The 24,572-nt window shown below is 30.7% G+C and overlaps 1 protein-coding gene across 9 annotated transcripts; it reads left to right on the top strand.

The window, feature by feature from the left end:
* Positions 1-994: 994 nt before the first annotated feature.
* Positions 995-23,147, top strand: LOC106060078 (dual specificity protein phosphatase CDC14A-like). Of its 9 annotated transcripts, none has more exons than XM_013217849.2 (15): positions 995-1,404; positions 2,432-2,522; positions 2,696-2,864; positions 4,707-4,786; positions 4,890-4,956; positions 5,086-5,148; positions 5,336-5,423; positions 5,913-6,143; positions 8,694-8,832; positions 10,287-10,455; positions 10,582-10,697; positions 11,134-11,385; positions 12,386-12,424; positions 14,888-15,032; positions 17,968-23,147. In XM_013217849.2, exons 1-15 carry the CDS (start codon positions 1,350-1,352, stop codon positions 17,992-17,994), a joined length of 1,731 nt encoding a protein of 576 aa, XP_013073303.2. In that variant the 5' UTR covers positions 995-1,349; the 3' UTR covers positions 17,995-23,147. The 9 variants fall into 9 exon arrangements, with proteins under 9 accessions (XP_013073303.2, XP_055885042.1, XP_055885041.1 ...); XM_056029067.1 differs by lacking the exon at positions 14,888-15,032 and adding an exon at positions 14,156-14,243; XM_056029066.1 differs by lacking the exon at positions 17,968-23,147 and adding an exon at positions 14,156-14,243 and having other exon boundaries at positions 14,888-15,026.
* The last annotated feature ends 1,425 nt before the right edge of the window (positions 23,148-24,572 follow it).

The following is a 24,572-nucleotide window of genomic DNA, read 5'->3' as shown; positions in this document are numbered from 1 at the left end:
TTGCATTATTTCGGAAAAAATGTTAGATTAAATTAGCTTTACACTGTAGAGAGATTTCTTTTAATACGATGTTCAGAAGGCAGCTTTTACAATAGCATATTATAAAACATTTGACAATTTAATACATAGTGGGATCCATTCGGCCCTTTAGGTGGCCCTACCAGCCCATTTAGGTACCAGCCCACCGGGCATTTGCCCAAATAGCCAGTCCGCCCCTGTTTGACAGACTGATTCATTCATTTCTAGGAAAATCGTTACTTGTACAGGCTGTCATATGATAATTCGACATGCGATAATATATCATATATAGCCTAGATGTAATGAGCAAAAATCAAAAGGCAGGCGCCCAAAGGCAGACAGCGAGTACGGTAGCTTGATGGCGTAGAGGCAGATCTAAAACAGCTTAAAGTCCGGGTATGGAGACGTAACAGTAAAGCACAGGATAGATCAGAAATGAGAGATGTGCTGTAGCGCCACTGGAATGGATGGATCGATACATGTAATAAATGATACGATACATTCTCTGACGTATGCAATGCCATAGATCTTCGTTATAGCATGAATTACATAAGAATTCGTTAAATCAACGATCTCGAGCAATCATATTCATACTCTTCTTGCGGTGTAAAAAATTACAATCGTAACAATGCAACAGAAATAGGTGGTACATTGAAAGCATTAACCATTTAACAATTGTATTAGATCTAGACTAGTTGGTAAAAAAATAATAATTTGCATGCATTGAAAGGCTAAATGAATTTTTTAAAAAAACAACCTAGCTACATTAACCTAGATAAGAATAAGATGTAGCAAAGATGTCATGATGTAGCAAAACAAATCGATAAATACTAAAATAGAAATAGTCCAATCCTTCATAAACTAAAGTTTACATTCCACTCAAACGCTCAAGCAAGACAAAACTTGATTGGTTATAATTCAAATTGTCATGGAGACGAGTTGTTACAGCTCTTCTACTTGGCTTGAAACTGTCACATGACTTGTCTGAGTCTATTTCCTCCAGTTCAAACATGGCTGTCTTGTATCTGTATCCCTGACGATCGGAATTTCCTTTTTGTTTATTTACTTTATCGTGTATATCCAAATTATTTGGTACCACTTAAACGTTTCTTAATTTAAAAATAAACGGCATTATTGTAAATTACTCTCAACCCTAAGTAACGCAAGTCAGATTGTCTGACCGAAACTTTTGGTGTCAAGCTGTCAGAACGTCAACAAAACCAAATACGGAGATAATTCGGAAGGATTTTGAAAAGGGTTGACCGATATTCTAACACAGGTTACACTAGTTAGATCTGTTTGAACATAATTTCCCATTTTAAAAGAGGGAAATGATGGCAACAGAGGAAAATGAAATAATTGGATGTGCCTCTGAGTTTATCAAAGGTACACCATGAAATGATGATAAAATTTAATAATAAAAACCTAGAAATAGATTTTTTAGATTCTAGATCTAGATTCTAGATCTAGATCTAGAATCTATAATAAAATATAATGATATAATCTACACTTATTTCACTTATTCTTATTTAACTATTTCAGTATTAGAATCTAGTTAAATCTAGTAATTTTATTAGTAATAGTATTACTAGTATTAGACATATTATACTCGATTCTATACTAGAGTAGGGGCTATAAGTAAGTCTAGTCTATATTCATATATTCCTCATATAGTGCATATATAGAATAATATAGATATCTAGTATATAATATACTAGTTACTAGATCTATAATATACTAATATAGATCTAGTATTAATGTAGAATTAAAGATTATCTTTAGAACTTATTAGAAGTTTAGAATTAGATATTATAATCTATTATTTATTCTAGATCTAGAGTAGTGATTATACTGGATCTATCTAGATTTTTCTAGACTCTAGACCTAGAGATCTAAAAATCTAAACCTGTCCTATTCTTAGTATTCTAGTATTTCCTATAGATCTAGTCTTTATAGTAATACTTTATAGTATATATAGATCTGTTTGTAAAAATGTTTTACATTTTTCCGATGTTCTTCAGAGTTAATTTACTTCCTAGTCCAAACCTCCCACAAAACAATTGGGGATGGAAGCGGGCAGGGTTTGAACCCAGGACAATGAACAGGTCTAGATCTATGCCATTTAGAATAATCTCTAGGTAGTATCTCGATCTAAATGCTAGTTCTAGATTATCTGATCTTTAAATCAAGATCTATCTAAACTAGTACTAGTATTACTAGTAATGCACTTGGACTCTTGGTCTGGAACACTGGTAGTTTGAATGATCTTTTGCTATGTGTGTGTGTATGTTTATTAAAATAAATAATATCTAATATGTAAAATGTTGATCAATAATTCTACTGTGGTATGTGCTTAAGTGTGTAAATGTGTACATATAATACCAAGCACACTTATATTTATATATTCTTGTAGATCGACTATATTTTGCTTCTTTGAGGACAAAACCAAAGTCAACTGCACGCACACATTATTTCTGTGTTGACGAGGAGCTTGTATATGAAAAGTAAGTTTGCATTTGATTTATATTTATTTATCCCCCCCCCCCCCCCCAAAAAAAAAATTAAAAATCCTGTAATTTAAAAAAAAAAATGTTAATGAATTTTTAGTTTTAATGTAGATCTAGTTATCTCTGTATTTTTTTTTATATAACTAAATTCATATTTTGTCTCTTGACAGTTTCTATGCAGATTTTGGGCCTGTGAATCTGGGGTTGCTGTATCGTTATTGTTGTAAAGTAAACAAAAAGTTGAAATCTTTTTCACTGGGGAAAAAACGGATTGTGCATTATACCAGCTTTGATGCACGGAAACGAGCAAATGCTGCATTTATGATATCATCATATGCTGTAGGTTGACAAAACAAATTTCTGCAATATTTTATGTGCATATAATATATATATATTAAATATATATATATATATATATATATATATACACACACACATATATATACATATATACATACATTCTTGATCTATAAGTTTAAGAGTTAATTGAAGGGCACAACAAGCTTATTAAGTATTTTATGTTAGTATATTTAATATCCCCCATATAAAGCCTCATTTTACCATACCAAAGCATAGTTCCTTTACACTGCGTATGTAAGGTGTGACATATGAATTGAGCTATTAAAATGTATGTCAAGACGGCTACATTTCGCAGCTATATCGAACGAATTCATGTAAAAGTGCTTTTGAAACATTAATTTGAAGGTTAATTTGATTAAATAATGAAATGAATGGACATGTGTAAAAGTAAATTAAATTTAGCCTCCTCAAGATGTTCTTGCTCCGCATGTGTGAACTTTTGGTAGTGTTGAATGTAAGAAGCGTGTTATATCATCATGGGTATGAACTCTTTCAGTGCGAATTATTTTGATAAAAAAAAATGGAATTTTCTGGATTTAACGCAAATTTTCACATGGGATAGAGTTACTAAAACTTACATAACTTTTTTATTTTATTAAATAATCTAACATATTTGATTTTATTTTAAAGGAAAATGAATGAGCTACAAAATAAAAATAAGTAGAATTAATTATTCAAGAAAATTTTTTTTTTTTCATTAATTTTAAACTGAGTACGGAAAAAGAAATTTTTAAAATTCGTTAAAAAAATCGATACACTGAAAGATTTAACCTTTTAATTAATAATTTAATCCATAAATATTGAAAATCACAATACTAAACACATTTAATCACTTCAGATTTCTTAAAAGATGAAAAAAAGCACTAAGAAATTGTATTATTTACATTTTTCGGTTAATAAACTAAAAAAGAGGAACCATTAACATAATGCTGTCTTTTGTTAAAACAAAACTTGTGGTACTGCATCAAATTTACTACCAGAACAAAGAACAATCGCTCCCATATCCGGAAAATAAAAAAAAAGAGAGAAATATAAAAGTTTAACATAAAAAAAGAAGTTAAATAAATATTATAAACCAAGTTACTCGCTGAGAGTAACTTCGCACTGAAAGAGTTAAAAGTATGTCAGGACAGATGAAGTTGCAGCTTTAAGAAACCAATTTATATAAAAATGCTTTTGAAACACATCTTTTAAGGTTAATTTTATTAATGAAATGATTGGATTATTTTTTGTATGTTCATGTGTTTAAGTAAAAAACTATCTTTGCAAAGAGTAGATCTATCATCTAAGAATTAGATCTAGATCTAAATTTAGCCTCAAAAGATTTTCTGCTCTGTGCATGCATGACCTTTCGGTCTTGTCTCATATAAACATGGCTATATGATTACATCCATGAAATTGTATTACTTTTATAGAGTGAGCTACTTTTTTTTTAGGGTCTTCAGTTTCTTTTAGGGCTACTTTACATTTACTAGTTTTCCAGTTAGAATCCAAGGAACATTTATGTCAAGTTTTATCATAATTGGTCTAGTGGTTTTGATTTTCATTTGGGATATACATACATACATACATTACATTACATAACAACATAACATAAGAAAACATATATGCACACACTTTCTGCTTTATATTATATATATACATATTTTTTTATATGAACATAAGGGTAAAGGTATGGTAGTTGATGGAAATGTTTTTGGATTGCTTCCTTGTAGGAATATTGGGTATCCTTTGCTTGAATCCTTTAATAAAGATATGAAAAAAACTTTGTTAGTTAACAATAAGTAAATTAGTTTTTAAATCCATTAATTATAATTTCAGATAATTTATTTAAAGAAAACTCCAGAAGAAGCTTACAGACCTCTTGTAGCAGGTTCCAACCCTCCTTTTTTACCATTCAGGTAAAGTTGTACTGCTTCATTTTTTGCATTACTTACTACTATTACTAAAAAGAATATTTTCTTTTAGCATTGAAAACTAAAACACAACAATTTCTCTTTTCAGAGATGCTTCCTTTGGACCATGTTCTTACAATCTTACTCTCTTGGACTGTTTGCATGGTTTAAATAAAGTAATTTTTGTTTTAAATTTAATTAGATTTTATGTCCATTCAGTTACTCAATTATCTTATAAAAAATTGTATACCCATGAAAAATTGGTCTGTCTTATATTGATGCTCATGTCATTTCTCTTTTATAAGGCACTTGCTAATGGCTTTTTCAATTTCGAAACATTTGATGTTGATGAGTATGAGCATTACGAGGTAAGGTGATCAAATGTTTTACTATGTTGTTGTTTTCTTTTTTACAATTTTAGAACTCTTATAAGTTTCTTTCATATTTGTCATGTCATTAAAGGGAAATTATATTATTCCTTTTTCACAAATAGTCTGTAATTGCTATGTTTCATTAAGGAATTCTGAAAGTAAGCTGATAATTTTCTTTTACCAGAAAGTGGAGAATGGTGATTTAAACTGGATTTTGCCTAACAAATTTCTTGCTTTTTGTGGTCCACACCCAAAGTCAAAAGTAGAAAATGGTATGCATATCAATTTTCTTTTTTAATATGCATAGAATACATACAGTAGCAGTAGATATGTTTGTTTTTTTCTAATACAAAATTGTTAATAAATAACACTTTCATTGAAATGAATAATTGTCCATCAATACTCTGAATTTGTTGTTGTAATTATTAGTTTGAAATTCTTCCTAGAATGATCACTGGAAAAAAATCATTTTATGTAAGGTATTGAATTATTTGCATTAAGCTGTCTCAACTCTCCACATGTCTTTAGGTAAGAGGCAGAGATTTTGAAAATTGGTTAATGAGAACACAATACATAAATCTGGTTTTACTTTATACTCTGTAAATTGTGTTTTTAAGACTTTCCTTATTTGATTTTCTATAATTATAGTAAGAAAAACATTTTGATTGAATCTCTTTTATGTGAACTTTTATTTAACTGATACATTTTCAATTGTCAACTAGAGCTTAAAGTTTAGTTGTTGCTTTTTGAAATCTGTTTAGGTTACCCTCTTCATGCCCCAGAGTCCTACTTCCCGTACTTTAGAAAACACAATGTCACAGCAATCGTCAGATTGAATAAAAAAATCTATGATGCCAGGCGGTTTATTGATGGTGGATTTGAACATCATGATCTCTTCTTTATTGATGGCAGTGTCCCAAGTGAATCTATTGTTAAGGCTTTTTTAGAGTTATCAGAAAACACAGAAGGAGCAGTAGCAGTACATTGTAAAGGTAAAAGTTATCCCTCCTTTTTAATATGTAAAATTATTTTTTTTTTAAATTTTATTAAAAACTAAATTAAATAATTTACTAGGTTGTCCTTTATGAGATATTAACCTTAAAAACCTGTTATGTCTGTTGATATGTTCCTAGTTATATATTTTTATTTTGATTTGTAACACCCCCCCCCCCCCCCTTTCTCCCTTTTCATTTCCACTTTTGTTAAAATAGTTAGTCCCACTAAATGGGAGAATTGAAATATTTTATTGACTCTGTTTCAAATAACCTACACAGGTTCCTTTTTCCCTCCTAGGTTCTCACTAAGAACCGTTTTTGGCAGATTCGCAACTTGACTACCGCTATTAGCGAAAAACTGCAAGCTCTATTAATCTTTGTATTTTATTTTCAGTATTTACCCAAAAGGCAGCAGTCTAAATTGAAAGCATAAATAGAAATATGTCTCAAATTCCATATTTTTAAAGCAATTTTTTTTTCTTTTTCCCTAAGTCTTCTTATTTTTAATATGCCTTACGTCATTTCCACTTTCCTTTAGATGTAGTCTAATTAAAAAAAAAAAAAAACAATGCTAGTAGCATTAGTAAGATAAATCTGGGTCTTTTTCTTTTGTTTCGAGAGAGAGAGAGAGAAGTAATGTTTCCTAGGAACACTGTAAAAAAAACAACTAAATCTTGATAGCATTACAACGATAAATCTAGATCTGTTGTCTTTTCACTACATTCAAAAGGGGTGAGATAAACGATTACAATAAATAAAGCTAAACCGGAATGTTTTATTCAGCTGGGGCCTTTGTAAAATGTATTTTTTTCTCTAAGCCTGAAACTGATGGTAGGAAGAAATGTTTCAAATACCATACATTGCTTGCATTAAGATTAAAGGTTGCAAAAAAAGGGGGGGGGGAGGCGGTCACAGCAAGATATAATATAAATAATTCTCCTCATGGCTTAAGAGTTTGGACAAGAAGTAAAGGAAAGATCACTCTTTTATTTCTGCAAGTTGGACTAGAGTTACCCTATGAAAAAAAAAAAAAAAGAGGGGGGGGAACAAGTAGTATTCACCTGTCACATAATAGCAGGGCCGAACTTAACCGTTGTGACCAAGAAGTCATGGAAAGATCACTCTTTTTTTATTTCTACCCCACGTAGCTTTAGTGGCGAAAAAAAGATTGGGGGAACAAGTAATCTACTCTATATTCACCCATCACTTAATAGCATGGCCAGACTTAACCGTTGTGTGGCTTTATGCGAAACGGATTTTGCATGGCCAAGTTCGGGTAGGGATACGGATAATAAGTGAAATTTAAGAGTTTTGTATTAGAAAATACATTCGTCTTTGCAGTTTATTCATTCTTTACTACGCACAGAATTACTACACGAGCCTTGCATGTAGCGAAGTCATACAGTATATCATAAGAATTCTGTTTCCTACATAGATCACGCTCAATAGCAAGAATTACCAAATGTTTCAATTTATCTTTGAGAATTGTTGACCTCAAGTAATTCTTCATTAGTTTGAGGCACGAGTAGCTTCTTTCACCAGATTACAAAATTACGGGATAATGCTGGGTTTTTTTTATCGCGCATAGGATTGGCATTTTCCATATTGAATGACACCCCAAAATGACAAATTTTGTCTATGTATTTCATGAGATTTGTATGAGTTTTCAAAAATTTTTAAATAATTTCCTGATATTTCCATGACTTTTTCGTATATTTTGCAATTTCAGGAGCTCCTGGTAAATCAGGCAGCCGCAGGAAATTTTATTATAAGTTATAAAATGGTTTAATTTAATAAGTTCCACCTAGAATTAGCGCAGGTCCTATGAAAGTGCTGGGCCCACTGCAGTCGCATAGGTTGCAGTGGCCTATGGCCAACACTGCAAAATAGCGGCATATGCTACGCCACCGTTCGACTAGTATAATATATAGGAATTGAACGGAAAAGCTGAAGAAAAGTCATATGAGTATGTGTCAGGGGGTGCATTTTGGAGCAAGTCTGTCCAAATCAAGTCAAAAGTCTATGTCTGAGAAATTACGATGCACAGCTAATTAAAAAACAAAATGAGGCTTGAAGTGAGAGAAAGAGAGACAGACAGACAGACTGAAAAGGAAATAGAGAGCGAATCGTAATATTTCATTGTAACAGATACACTGATTCATAGGCTAAAAAATTATGTTAGGTTGATCGTTGAAATGTGGCCCATTTATTACAATTCAAAAAAAGAAGGGGGTATTCTGGCAGCAATGTAGCCGGTGTGTACTGCTAGCATATATAAGAGATACTGAGTAAAAATAAATAGAAAGAATAAAGTCTTAACAAATCTTAACTTTATTTTAAAATTACTATTAAGACACTACATACTTTCAATAGTATTAGAATTTATTTTTTTAAGTGAAAGTAAGAGAATTAGGTTTAAAAAAAAAAAGATATAGGCAATAATTGTTATACAATTTCTTATTTACAGCATAGATTCTTTATACATGTATTAAAATTGCTTTGAAGAATTTAACAGTCAAAAATAAAAACCTGGTAAATTTTTTCCAGCTGGCCTAGGAAGAACGGGAACATTAATAGCTTGCTACCTCATAAAACATTACAAGTTTACAGCATCTGAAGCCATTGCTTGGTGTAGAATTTGTCGTCCTGGTTCTGTTATAGGACCGCAGCAAAACTTTCTTGAAGAGTAAGAGAACCTTTTTTTTTTTCATTAAGCTCTAAATTATGTATGTTAAAGTCATAATTCTATTGGAGTTTTTTCAATTTAAGATTTTAACCTAAAATTTTAAAAAATTATATTTGAACAAAATAATAAAGTTTACACAAAGAAGTGTACTTCAATTCTTCATAACTTTTATAAGAGATTCATGGGCCAAATCTGTAGCAATAAATCTGATTTAGAATTTTTTTTATTCAATACAGATAATCTCTTAATCAATGCATTTATTGCAGCAAAAAAAAACAAAATCCGTATGAAGTCCAAATGCCTTTTCCTTTGGTGTATAAAAAGGCTTCATTTTTGAAATAGAAAAACTTGACGTTGGTCTCATGAAAATGAAAATTAAAATTAACAATAATGCTAACTCCTTTGGTTTGACTTTAACTTAATCACTTCTATTTCTGGTTTTAAAAAAATCATAGTGAATCATTGACTGCTGTTTGTTTTTTTGTTATTTAAAAAAAATACCCAGTATAAGGCTATAAAAAATTATTAATATACTACTAAATAAGTACACATGATGCTGTATTAAAATATAAGGTTTAAATAAACGGAGAATGTAAAAATGAAAACATTTTTGCATTTAAATGTAAGATTCAAATTATAATCAAAATATTATGACATTAACTAATTTAAACTGGATGACAGTTTTAGCACTGAGACCTAGATTTTCTACTCTGCATAACTGTTGAAACAGACACAGTCTATTAGACTACTTATAACTTTATCAAGCAATAATAGGGATAAAACAATTAAGAACTAATGATGAGTCACTGATTAGATTGGTATTTATAACTGGCATCCTAGTAAGCAAAGGAGGGAAAATTATTTCATTTTTAGTTAAAATACTAATAATCATTAGATCTATCAATCAAAAGTACTAAAATATTATCTACAGTTGAATCAATGCAATCTAGATTTACAATTCATTTTTTTTTTATTTGTCTTAGACAAATAGAAAAGACAAGCTTTTATCAAGGTCCACACCATATGTTTCAAGCTTCATGTCAAGTCTACTTATGTGTATTATTGTTTAATATGTAGTGTTTGTTTGATATTTTCATGATTGCTTATTCTAGAATTCAATTATTTCATTTGATAAAAAAGAATTCTGTTATTTCTCCACCTTAACACCTCTGGCATACCATTGGATACTGGATTATCAGATTTATCTTCTGAAAATACCTAAACACATTGACCACCCAAAGCAGTTGTAATAAAAAGTTTTAAAATTTGCTAATAATTGGTCATGTCATTGATTTCATATGTTGTTTTGTAGGAATGAACAGCAGCTTTTGCAAAGTTTGAAAAATTGTGCAGAATTTAGTTTTGGTTTCACATTTTATGCTGTTAAAATAAGAACTTGTGTAAAATTGTTTGATCTCTTTCAATTAGATGTAGATTAGTTGTTCTTATTGCAGAAAACAGACCTGGTTATGGAATTTAGGAGACAGATTCAGGGAGCAAAACACTAAAACTACTAAAAGGGAGCGACAAAGCTCAGTTTCTAAACTACTGTCAGGTGTTGATGATATGCGAATAGATGACCCTGCTGAAAATGAGAATCGTTACTGCAGTGTCTATGACAATGTATGCATTATTATAATTAACATTATAAGCCTATAGTATTAACTTTGGTTCACATCATTATAATATCCTAATAGAGTTCTTATTCTACTTTGATGTCATTTAACTCGAGCTATTGTTTGTGTACAGCTTCATTCTGGTCCAGTGACAAGAAGTTCTGGTGGAGAAACTCAGGGAGATAAATTAAATCAGCTCAAACTGCTGAGAGGTAAACATTCACGATCTGCAACAACTGGAGCCATTGTGTAAGTAGATTTGGTTCTATACAGTGTGAACATTCAATTTTTAACAGGAACCTATAGTGTGGATTGTTTTCCTTTTTAGTGGGGTCAAATATTTAATCAGTGAAGTTTTAGTAAAATATAGTAGTGTGATTTGTCTAGTCCGTCTTGTTAGAAATGATGCTAACATTTAGGCTTATCATTTATGTAGAATGTTTTTTCTTTGGTGAGAAACAAAGTATTCAAAAAATTATATCCATCTGGGGGAATACATAGAAATGCATTTAGTTCCTGATTTTAAATATCACTGTCAAAGACATGCTTTCATTCCTCTCTTCCCGAAATGTTCAAATTTTCTTGCATTTGTTTGTTCACATTAGTCAGTTTTATTAATTTCATTCATTGTTCACCTCCTTCATGCTTCTCTACTTTTCATGTTTCAATAACAATACTCATCCAGCCCTTCCACTTCCTCCTGCTATACCCTCCCTCACAGTTTTGAGGATTTAAAGAGCCACAAGCGCTCCACTACTCAGCCACCCCGGCAGATAAGCAGCAAAAGTGCTCAGGGTGTAGTATCTCCTTTAAAATCCTCCAAAGTGTACAGCCACTCCTCAGCTAACAGTCTGAGTAACACAGGCACTGCATCAGTGACTGGTAAAAGACATGTCCCAAGGCATATATCAACTACTTCAGGGACCAGTGGGAAAAGGTTGGTAATTTTCAAAGAATTGACATTCCAATATAATTTTTTTTTATTTTCAATAATTTTTCTTTTTAATTCACTAAATATCTTTAAAAATAACTATTTGAAGAAAACTATTTTTTAGGTGTACAAGTAAAGTTAAAAATTCTAAGTTAAACATTGTTAAACATAATAACGATTTTGAATACCATAAAGCAAAGAATTATTATTAATATAATTTTTTAACTTTAAAAATTTTATCATATGTGCACAATTAATATTATTTAGTTCAATCAAATTTTTAACATTGCATTTTATTTTTTTATATTGTAGATTTCTTTAATGCAAGTTACTTTTCATTATTACATTAAAAACTATATTCTTGATAATCAAATAAATATCCAGACTGATAAAGAATAAAATTCTAAAAAAAATAAATATAGTTGATATTGTCAATTGTTACATTTTATTTTATCTGCTAAATAATTCATCTAATTATCACACAACACATTAGCTGTAGTATGAAATAATAGTCTATCTACTTATAACATTTTTTTTAAAGAAGTAAAATTGTAAAAGTAAAATGTCTGTGCTGTCTTTTAAAAAAACTAATCCTATTATCTCTTTTTATTTTGATTGCTCATATATATATATGTATTTTGATCATTGTATACATTTTAAATCATAAATTACATGGTGTAAGTGGATTAGTAAGTAGTACTTTGGAATCCCTTGAATGTTTTTTTTTTAAATTATGTTTTGACTTCACTTTTGGGGTATGAAAACAAGTAATAATCTGTATAGGATCTGAAAGCTTTAAGCACAATGTTGTCATGAAAAATATGAATGATTCTAAGTATAATCTTAAATTTTCAGTGCAAATTATCTCTATTTAGGTATTTCCCTCTTTATTGTACTTGTTTTTTTGTTATTACCAAATTACAATTGAATGTTTAACACATGTAAAAAAAAATACATATCTAGTAGTTATTACTAATAATTGTTATTGGCTTGCACGTTTGATCAGAAAACAAGCTTACAGTTTAAGGAAGAATCTAAATGCCAGGTACGGGTCAATGTCTTTTTGTTGATGGAGCCCACCTGTGTCTAAGCCCTTGAGTTTTTATTGTTTTGGTTTTTCACTTGGTCGTAATTGTCCTTCTCATCATAATTTTTAGTTCACCAGTGCCTCTTTGTCATTTTAACACTGTCTGTTTTGTAGCTGAATACTTGAGTAATATTGGTATTGCTTATTTGATATTAAATAATGTATCATCTGGTCAGAAATGTATTGCTTCTGAGATTGATTTAATACTGACAGCATAATATCATGCTGCCGATTCATATCCCTATTTCCTTCTGTCCAACTGAAATCAAAATATGTTCAATTTATTTTAAATATAAATTGAACTTTTTGTTCACAATTTTTTTTCTCAGTTGTGCTTTAATTATCAAGACTTTGAATTAATTTAATTTGTCTGCTTACACAAACTTTATACTAAAAATTGTCCCAGATAATTTCCATTGATTCAATTATGTTGAGAAAATATTTTTGGAAGGCATGAAATGTATTTTTATTTATCCTGCCATATAAACTTGATCTAAAGACTACTTTAACCAAATTTTAGGATCCAGGGATTTCATTAGATTACTAATTGAAGGATTCAAGTTTTTATTACAAACAAAAATCAATGCTTCCAGTATACCCAGTGTATATTGAACAGCTACACTCAGGCAGTAGACTAGTGCTTTTAGACTCCATAGTATTAAATGATCCCAAGCTTTAAATGATCCCACACTTTCTAGCTTGTTTTTCATGAGCAAGTAGCTGTAGGCCAGCTGCCACTCTGTTGCAACTAATTGTTGATTTTGTTCATATAATTTTAGTCTTTTATTTATAATTTCAGTTTTTCATTTAGGTCATCTGTGGCATCCCAAAAATTTAGTTGATTGATTGATTTTACAATTCCTGTATATATGTGCTGCAACTTTTTTTTCAGTAACATATATTTTTATTAGATGCCAAACATTTATTATCCAATCCACATTGGTTTGTTATATCTTTGGATTTAGTTAGCCCTATTAGTCACAAGACCACCTGTTCAATTTTTTTCAAGGCCATATTTTTTTTTCTTTTGCCAGAATTTTTTTTTTCCAGCAATTAGGAAATAGTAAAAGTATTAGTAAATGTATCAAAGAGAATAGAACCAATAGGGAACAAAAGGGTTATAATATGTCAATTAATTTTATTTAATATAAACAAATGACAAAATCTAAGAAACAAAATTGTAGGGTAAAAGTGGAGATGACTTTAAAAGGGGTCATACATTTTTTTTATTTCCAATAGTTTTCTAGAACTGAAGTTGGTGAAAAGGAGGGGGATAGTTGTTGAACTTTAGATCCAGTATATATGGTCAGCATGCAAGGATTGGCTTTGCTTTCTTTGTTCTTGCTAGATTTATTTATTCCAAGTAGACATACATCTTTGGAACTGAATTGATCTGGCCCTTTCTGTGGGTTTCTTACATTTATTTCTGCTCAGCTAGTTTGGTGTTGATCTCTGTCATTATTTGCTGTATAAGTTAGCTAAGTTGCCAAGTGAACATTGGTTCTAGTTTCTCTCCCTGCAATTAGTTATTGACTCTTATTTCTCTGTTCTGAATTTATTTTTGTGAATTGATTTTTTTGTTCAATTGTTTGTCATATTATAATATGAAATCATAGATTAGCGAATAGCTTTTTTTTCCTACCAAATAGTTGATAAAATTAATGTAAATTCTTTCATCTTAATTGAAAGATTGACCAGTCCATCATATCCTTTTGAAAAAATGTATGAGCCAGATCTATATTTTCGAACAAGTGAAGATGGATAGCCAGGAGTCAAGGTCTAAAAGACATTCTAGTCGTGTTTAATTTTTGTTGCTGCAGTCAATAATTGTTATTTTTATAATTAATCAATTAGTATTTTTTTTTAGTAATTTTAATTGTTAATGGTTTCCATAATTTTGTAATTTATTTGTTTTTAAAATTAGTTTCTGGCTTTAAAAAATGAACAGAATAGAGCTTTGGGGAGATATTTATTGTTTGGCTTAAAAATCATTTTGTTTTTCTTTTGCAACCCATAGTGTTGTTGTTTTGTTTTCCATTAGTAATAAATAACATTGTTTTATTAACTCATCTTGTAATATGATATCTGTAACTTATTATTAATCAATTATCTTTTTTATACCCATTTCTATACATTTTTGTACACATACAATATTCTGATATTTTAATAATTGACTTCACATCTACAAAATATTTATTTTTATTTTTTAGTTATTTTAAAGTAAATATCAGTAATATTTTTAAGATTATTTTTTAAATTTGCTCTATTCTTAAAAATAATTGTGTCTGAAACTAATGTTCCTAGTTGCTTTAAGTTACATAACATTTTGATTGGTTCCTTAGAGCACCACATACTTTTGATCATGAATATATTTTGTTTTCTCTTACTTCAATTTTTGTTTCCTCCCTTGTCTTGCATCAGCCTTTCATCAGCTCGCTACTTGGGGGAGTCTGCAGGGGATCAAGGTCACCATTTTAGTCTAATGGGATCTTCAGCTGACAACAATTATCTCACAGCAAACAACTCTTCCTGGCCTTACAAATATCACTTACGCTCCAACCACACAGTAAGTTAGCCAGGCTTGGACTGCACATGCCACAACTAACCCCAGACTCACTCCATCTGTTCATTTTCATCTTTAAGTGTTTTGTTAACCTTTCCACTGCAGTTCCTGACTGAGATCATTATCAACCCATTCATTAGTGTAACGATATCGTCTTGCTGTCATCTTCAATCATTCATCATCACTGTTTTTTGAGTAGAAAAAAAAGAGCACTGGTAGACGCTGTGACAGTAGGGTGCAAAACAAAGTGTTTATTATAGTCTTTCATGATACTCAAACCTTCAAAACTAAAGTTTAATAATTTATCCATAGCTATGTTTTTCTTTGGTTTTTCAAATATGTAGTCAAACATTTTTCTTAACTTTTTCTTACCCTTTTGTCTCTAAAGAACACAGCCTATAGAAAACATATCTCTCTCTAATATTATATTTATATATATATATATATATATATGATTGCAAAATTATTCTTCTCTGAATAGATTAATGTGTCTTTAATTTTTCACCGCTATGCTGCTGTTTTTATACTCCACTAAGTTTTGTAAGTTAACAAGTATGAGTTGAACCCCTTCTCACATAAAATCAACTTTTCTATCATGCAGCCCAACTAAAGCTGATTTACATCCCTTGATCCTCTTTCAATAAAGCCTTTCAATAAAACATTGTTAAAAAAAAGCATTAGAAAATTAGATGGTAAAAAACAACAGCCTTAACTTTACAAAATGTTATTTTTGTATTAACTACCAACCTTGAAACAGTTTTGTTTAATATCATTTGTCTTATTTTATGTCCAAAGTATTTCTAAATATGTTATTGGTTTTTAAGTTTTGTTTGTAAATATTCTTTTGATTAATACAAACCACAAATAATGCATACATTCTTTGTCTGTACATAGTTGAACCTCACCTTACATACTGACTGTTTTATCTTCAGTATATGATATCTAGATTCCCTAAGACACATTTCTGTTTATTTTAAATACTTGTACTGGTAAAGGACCTCTCTACCTCAAAGCATGGAAGAACTAACACAATACAAGACAAAAACAATAGATGCTTAACAGAGGAAAAAGATGTTGCACAACTTTATCATTTCAGGAGATCCAAAGTTACTGAAAGTCCCTGCAGCTTCTTCAACATCAAGGAATATCCAATTCTTCTCTCAGAAGTAGCATCAGAGGTGAAAGCACTGAAAATAGGGAACATCAGTCTGAGTAGAAAACATTATGAGTGAACCTCTAAAGGCTAGAGAAGAAACCATGATAAATGCACTTTTAAAGATTTGCAACAAGATCTGGCAATCAGGAGAAAGGCCCAAATCCTGGAGCCAATCACTCATCATCAATCTTCCAAAGAAAGGCAATTTACAACTCTCTCAAAACTACCAAAACATCAGCCTCATAAGCCATCCCAGCAAAGTCCTGTTAAAAAACTGGCTAAAACCAATAGTTGAAAAAAATATATAAGAAGAACAAGTGGATTTTAAACAATTTCACAGCACAACAGAACAAATCCTAAACCTCACGATACTCTGCAAGAAATACCTTAAACACCAACAGAATCTTTTCCATGTCTTAAATACTTCAAGAAAGCTTTTGACAGAGTATGGCATGGGTCACTGAGCAACAATGGAAAAGTACAACAAAACACATTATTACCAATAGCACAGTCCACAGCAGCACTTGGAAGGAAAAAACTTAATCAGACTGATAAGCTCCATGGTCAAAGCCACATTCTTGTCTGCTTGTGAATCTTGGAGGCTAACTGCAGAACTATAGAAGAGGATCCTAGCATTGAAATTGAGTTGCTATAGAAGAATCTTAGGTATCACATACAAAGACCACATAACAAAAATGAAATTTGGAACAGAATCACATTGGCAATTAGGCTACATGATGACCTGGTGACCACATTCAGAAAACTCAAACTAAAACTTTATGGCCATATGACAAGGTCCTCAGGGCATGTTAAGACCTTCCTTCAGGGAACAGGGGGAGACTAAGAAAGTGAAAGTGATGGGAGGACAACATCAAAAAGTAGACAGGCCTGTCACAGGATGAGATACTACATAAGGCGTAATTTTTATTTAGTAGTATATTTCATCCCTATGAGAACTAACGTGCTATGAAAATAAAATCATAGCAATGGCTGAAAACATCACTACAGTATGTCAGTGCTTTATTGGTGACCAGAGAACACATTAGTCATCAAAACATTTCCAATGTTTTTGTTTATTATAATTTTGGTTTATTCATTTTAATTCTTTAGATCTTAATATGTTGTGGTCTACATTGTCTGTCTATATTTGGTAGAATATATATTTGCATATTTTGGTTAAATATTAAAGGCTTAAATATTTTACGTTAGATTCCTTCACTATCTGAGATAAATCGTATGTAATTTAGGTGCTGCTGTTCAAAAATTAAAACTGAGAGATGTTTTCAAAATAATCAGCAGTAGACTCAGGAGTATTTATTAAAATAGCAACTATTCTGCAACATATTTTTATTGAGTCTTTCATCCCATCGAACATTGTAGCTTGTAAATTATCTTGAAATAACATATGTAGCTAAATGAAAGAGTTTCTATGCATTATGTCATTTATGTTCAAGCTGATACTGATGTTTGAATGAAAATAAAAGTTAAGTCTTAGTTACATTACATTCATTTTTTAGTTCTTTGTACATTTGCTATTTCTGCTCTGTTGAGATGTTGTTATTACATATTTAAAGATATATATTTGACTTTTAATTATTATAGGTGTGTTTAATAATGATTGGTTCTTTTGTTAAACTTACCCGTTACTTACCTAAACAGTTGTGAAATATTTGCTTGCATGCACTTAAACACCATACTTTTTGTATGTCTATATTAGTATTTCATAATTTAAGACTCTTGAAAAATGTTTCATGAGTTTCTTTATTTTGTATTACCTTTCAGATCAGTGCCGCTCTCCCGTACTACTAAAGTCACTATGGTTCGATAACGCAAGCAAAACTAAACTGTGAAAGTGTCCAAGAGCTTGCAAGAAATGCTGTTGCCATCCTGAGTAGATAGATGAAACAACCCCCTTTTGATGTTAAAGTGTTGTCTTTTTATTTATTCAGAAACATGATTATGGGAAACTATTTGTCACTTTCTAATTTGTAATTTTTAGGAAAAAGAATGTTTTGAACATTCTATCCATTGTAATTGTTGAGGGTCTAATAACACAATCTGAAACAAATTGTTTTAGGTCATTGTGCATATATATATATATATATATATATATATATATATATATATATATATATATATATATATATATATATATATACACATATATATATGTGAGTATGTAAACATTATATATAAATACAAATATTTAAAGATAGCATGATTGTCAAGGCAGCTGATAAGGCTTGAGCAGAGAAACCAGGATTTTGTTTACAACCACAGAATCACACTTTCTTACTGGAGTTCTTAAAAGAAATATCGATACATCCCTGACTTTGAAACACTGTGATCTTTGCTCAGGCTCTCCAAATTCTAGATTTTCGTCTCCATTCTCTGTGTTCATTGCATCAACCAACATCAGCAACATTTTAGGCTATGAGTAATTCCTTGGACAGATTTATTTCTAAGGCATTGTTAAGGCGTAATTAATTCTCTTGAAGTAATCTTCCCTCATTCATTCTCCTTGATTGCTCCTTAAAATGGCAAATTTATTCAAATACAAGTCTTGGTCATGTGGCCTTAGTTTGAACCAACATTTGTGGCAACTGTCATCATTGTAGATAGCTTGACATTTTTAAAACTTTTCTAAAACAGAAGTTGAAATAATTACACCCAGATCATCATTTTCTCTTCTCTCTTAGCGTGATCTTACACTTTAACCTAATTGTTAAAATAAAGGATTTTTTTTATTTTATGGCATTAAAACTAAAAAGCCAAACTAATGATTGGTATGCTATTTATTTATATTGAAGCAATGAATTTGTTATAGTGAATAGTCACATATGCTCCTATGTTGTTTTAATCATTTTGTTAGTCTTAATTGTATATAGTATAAAAACATATTATAAATATATACATTTCTTTTAAACAACTTCTTTTATAGTATAGAAATATTTTACATATTTTGTGTGTGTGTATATACATTAATAGTTGTGTATCCAAGCATTGCAGTATTTACCAGAATACTTAATGCAGTGGTACTCATAACACTGAGTTAACATGTTACGAAGCTATCACATTTGGTAACATTCAGTTGTATTAAATATTGATATATTGTTTGGTCTGATTTGTTTCTCTCCATTTCTATACATTCAACAGTCTTGATATAGCTGAGTCTCATTAATCAGTTTGATCTTTTTTTGTGTGTTTTACAAGCAAACGCAGTCCCTGTAATAAATTAATCCCTATATAAATTAGATTCCTTTGAAGTAAGTAGCTGTTTGAAAAAAGTCTGGTTAATATATAGGATTCATCTTATTAGTGTGAATTAATTGTGTGTATTGAACCTAGAACATCTTGTAGGATGAAATTTGAAACTAACTCAACTAGTTATGCTTTCACTCAAAGTACCTATCAGTGTCCAAACTTCTTTCTTTAAAATATATCATCACTAAACCTGTAACAATGCTCATATTTGTTACATCGGTCTTTTGTTTGAAAGCTGTACACCAAATAATCTTGTACAAGACATGCCGGAGGTATTCACTAAGTAACATCAAAGAAGTTCAAGTCCAGTGTTTTAGAAACAGTCAAAACATTCATTACATGTTTCTATAGGAGCTAAAAGTATGGCTTAGAGAACAATTTTCATAGTACACAATCAGTAGCACAAAATCCAATTACAAAGTGTTGAAATTGAAGTTTTCAGTTGGAAACTTTGCTAGATCTGTCCCTTGTTTATGTTGTTTTAATATATTCTGTTTTGGTTGTAAGGCCAATGATTATTACTAATGATTGTAAATTCAATGTTCATTAAAGTATGCAGTTGTCATTGTAGGCTGAAGTGCATACAAATAACATTAAGCCGAGCCACTACAAAATATTATTGTGTGTATATTTATACAATTCTATGTGCCATGCTGAATAGTGGAAGTTTTTTTTAATAATTGTAATTTTATTTTTTATGCATGCGACTTAATCAATATTCAAACTCCAAGTGCACTTGTGGAACATTTTTATTACTTCAAGGTTAAATCGGTCAGTGTTTCCCACCTACTGGGTTACAACATCTACCCTCCTTTTTGAGAACCTTTAACTTCATTGGATACAAAACTAGGATTGGGAATCACTGGTCAAAGTGGTGTGATTGTTTTGCAGCATTGCAGTACTTCATTTAACTACAGCCGATTTGGTGGAGGCCTTTTGTATTTCATTTTGTGCAGTCCTGCTCTAGATGATTGTAAGTTATTGTATTGCCATGTTGTGCTTATGAGATGTTTCTGTCCTAATATGAAAGGCCTACTAAAAGGAAATAATTTGTATTGAATGAAATGAAAATTTTTAAAAATTGGACAATGTTTTCCTTTACAGTTTCCATCTGATGCAAGAAAAATGCAAACTTGACTGTGACTAAGCAGCAATATTAAAACATTGAAATTAAAACATTTCTCACTTCCCCTTTTTAATTACTAGTATTTCAGTTGTTTATTTTTATTCATTTCATTTATTAGTTACAGATTTCATTATTTCTAAAAAAAAAAAAAAAAGTTTCATTTCCTTGTAATATGGACAATTACTTTGTCTGAAAATCTAGTTTCATTTACTAGAGGTTGCTAGTGAAATAATTTCTTTATTTTGTAATTAAAATATTTTTTTATGGTATAGGAAAGTGAACATTTGTGCAAAACTTCACCTTTGGTTTATGAGTTTTTAACTTTGATATAGGTTTCTGTGATACTGCAACACATTATTTGTTTCTGTTGTTTTTACTTTCATTTTGTTTTAATATCCTCTAGGTTTCAGTTTTGATATTTCTTCAACTTTTATACAATTTAATTTGCTCAGTTAATAGTTACACACATACACACAGCCCCTTCTTTTCACATTTGTTAGTTTTATTTGTATGTGAGCATAATTTATAACTGCATTATTTTGTTTGGGAAACCCTTTGTTACCGGTAGTGTTGTTTTAAACCCATAATATTAAAGCTAAATGGCACATTTTCCTTCATAGCCACAATCATAATAAATTTGGGGTTGCTGGATTGTTTGTTTTTTAAATTGACATCAATATTCAAATCAGCAAAATGAGCCAAATAAAGTTTTTGTTAAGTACCGGTACAACTCATTGGTTGGTTTTGACAGCATACCATATATAATCTATTCAAATCATGTCCAATCATTAATAATATTGATTTTAGCGGTACATAGCTATCATGGTAACCAGTAATGAAAGTTATACTGGGCTTAATAAAAGAATAATATTTAACTTAGATTGTTACAAAGAAAAAAATTTAACTTAGTTTGTTACAAAAATAAGTATTTCAGTAGGCTATAATTAAAATGGGATATTGAAACAATTGTAAATGCTTTTCTGTTGTGCATGAGATTACAATAAACCCCATCCATTATAAGAAATTTTCTGTAAATAATGAGCGCAGTTGTTTTGTATATGGTTCTGTAGAACAAGCTGTTAAGTTGTATTAAAGCTCAACAAATTAAAAATAATTACAGCAAGGGGGGTGGGGGATTTTTTTTCAACTAATGTAATGGCCCTACATAGAAAATAAATATATTTGCATCTAAAAATAGAATTTTTTATATTAATGTTGGTTAATTTCTTAATATATATATATATATTATTTATCAGAGGCTTAATTTCATTTTTTAACACTTTGCTGCTAATTGTTTTGCAACTATTTAATTTTCAAATTGGTATTAGAACAATATGTTTAACATCATTGTTTAAACATTTTTTCGTATAAAACTTTGTACAAATGTAATGAAATAAATCTACAACTTTGTTTTTTTTTACTATTAGGTGTTAGAACATAATATATAGAACCTGAGACAGAAAACCTTGTTTGACAAGCAACACATTAAAGTTGGTAATAAACTGTAGTGGGATTTTTAAAACTCTGTTCCTTTTTTTTTTTGTTTTTGTATAAAACATTTAAAACATAAATTTTGTTTCTAATATTAAAAAGAAACAATTGATTTGACATGCAGCATATTCAAGTTACATGTTTGTCCACTTCATAAAACTATTTTATTTTAAATTTAGAACCATCTATTATAACTTTAATATATTCACAATACATTTCATGCAAAGTCTGGTGTAAAAAGGCAGGTTTTCCATCATGTCATTGTATTTCACTTTTTAGTGCTTGAAGCACTTATTTCAGTTTTTTTTTTTTTTTTTTTTTTTTTTTTTTTTTGTTTCATTGTATGTTTGACCATTCTCTTGAATACTTTAAATGTTTCCATTCCTAACACAATTGGATGCATTGTGTATCAACTTTGCCAAATCCTGACTAGTCTTTGGTTAAACATACAACTTATTCCAAAGTATGCAAAATGTGTTTTTATGATTCATGTCTCAATCTTCTCATTCAATTGTCATCTTTCTGTAGGCTCAACAACATTTTCTCAAATTGATCTACATCAATATAAAAGCATGTCATTCTAAATTAAGTCACTTTTATTATTTTAGTATGTTTTAAAGTTTAGATTTCATCTTTATTGTTATAGCTGTTTAGAAAAAAAAGTTCAACCCCAATTAATTTAAATTATATTATTTTCTTGTACTTCTATTTGTATTTTTAACAAAAAAAAAAATTAGTTTTGACTTAGTCTATATGCTGTTGCAAAGTACTTTATCTAGCTTCTGACTTAACACCAGGCATAAGCCATGATGCTATCAACCTGTACCTAGTGGTATGTACACACAAGGTCTAAGCACTTACCATCCTTATGATCATTGTGTTAGATTTTTTGTTGACTGGATTTAAACAAAACTATTCTCATTCTTTGTGTTGACTGGATTTAAACAAAACTATTCTCATTCTTTGTTGTTCATTGGAACTACTGTTAGATAATTCTATTTATATATTTATATATAATTACAGCCATTATACATATACATAATATACATACGTAAATAAATCTATGCTACATAAGAATCTAGTTTTAGGCATTGTATTGTTTTATTATTTGTTGTTATCTAAATTTGAGTTGTGCACTGATAATAATGAAAACAACGTTAGTGAAAGTTGAGTGTACAAAGTTGAAAACATGAAACTTAACAGCAATCTATGTGACGTAACAATCAGAGGAACAAGCGGGCTCCAACCATATTGAGTGGGGGGGGGGGGTGCTTGTCATAATATATATATATAGACCTGGGAAAAAATCAACGGGCGTAGCAAGTGTTTAATTCTAGTGTACACACACACACACGTAGGATGTCTTAGCAGCTCTAAATATAATCAGAAGAAAACAAAACGTGAGATGTTTCTTTCATTTTATACCAGGACATATTGAGGGGCTGAAAATACTTATTACAACACATAATTATGATGATTTCATGAAGGCTTTCAACTGGCATGGAGCACTCTGGGCGACAAAATTAAAACAATTCAGAATCTTATGACCAGACCACTAGTGCAGCGTACTTAACACTAATGTTACACTAACATTGTGGGTTGGTATCAAACCACAGTTGGGAAATTGTTTCTTCACCTGCTCCAATGACAAGATTGGTGCTGTTGACTGGGCCTATTTCCACTAGCCATGAGACCCAGGCAACACTTCTCAACGCAGTGCTCGTAAGATAAGACGATTAGGCCAATAGAAAAGAACAAAAAAAGATCCCGTTGAGGTGCCCAAGAACTAAATTCATTTAACAGAGACCCACAAGGCCGCTGAGGTACAGAAGATTCCCTAGGGTGCTCGGCCTTGCCTATAGTTTCATTCTTCTATTCATTTTCTGATGTTTTTAAGACAGTTCATTATTAAGATAATGTACCGTGTATTTCTTACAGCGTTTTATTATTATTTTTTATTGCAGCTGTCATGTCTTCACGTCACACGTATCGTGGCGTAGCTTTTGGCTTTTGTTGCAGCTGTCATGTCTTCACGTCACACGTATCGTGGCGTAGCTTTTGGCTTTTGTTGCAGCTGTCATGTCTTCACGTCACACGTATCGTGGCGTAGCTTTTGGCTTTTGTTGCAGCTGTCATGTCTTCACGTCACACGTATCGTGGCGTAGCTTTTGGCTTTTGTTGCAGCTGTCATGTCTTCACGTCACACGTATCGTGGCGTAGCTTTTGGCTTTTGTTGCAGCTGTCATGTCTTCACGTCACACGTATCGTGGCGTAGCTTTTGGCTTTTGTTGCAGCTGTCATGTCTTCACGTCACACGTATCGTGGCGTAGCTTTTGGCTTTTGTTGCAGCTGTCATGTCTTCACGTCACACGTATCGTGGCGTAGCTTTTGGCTTTTTGTTGCATGCTTGTGTGGCGGGGAATCTAGTTTTGCCAGGAAGAAAAAAAGAAACGACTTGTGTCACGTGTCTCTGGAATACAACGTCTGGCAAAGAGATTACTTCCCT

The sequence above is a fragment of the Biomphalaria glabrata genome, chromosome 5 (genome assembly GCF_947242115.1).
Source record: "Biomphalaria glabrata chromosome 5, xgBioGlab47.1, whole genome shotgun sequence".
Classification (NCBI taxonomy): Eukaryota; Metazoa; Mollusca; class Gastropoda; family Planorbidae; genus Biomphalaria; species Biomphalaria glabrata.
This window is presented reverse-complemented; position numbering and strand designations above follow the sequence as displayed.

Coding starts and splice junctions, on each gene's coding strand:
- LOC106060078 (XM_013217849.2), top strand. CDS start 1,350: ATGATGGCAACAGAGGAAAATGAAATAATTGGATGTGCCTCTGAGTTT. Junction 2,523..2,695: donor GAGGAGCTTGTATATGAAAA/GTAAGTTTGCAT, acceptor GTCTCTTGACAG/TTTCTATGCAGATTTTGGGC. Junction 10,698..11,133: donor GCAACAACTGGAGCCATTGT/GTAAGTAGATTT, acceptor ATACTCATCCAG/CCCTTCCACTTCCTCCTGCT.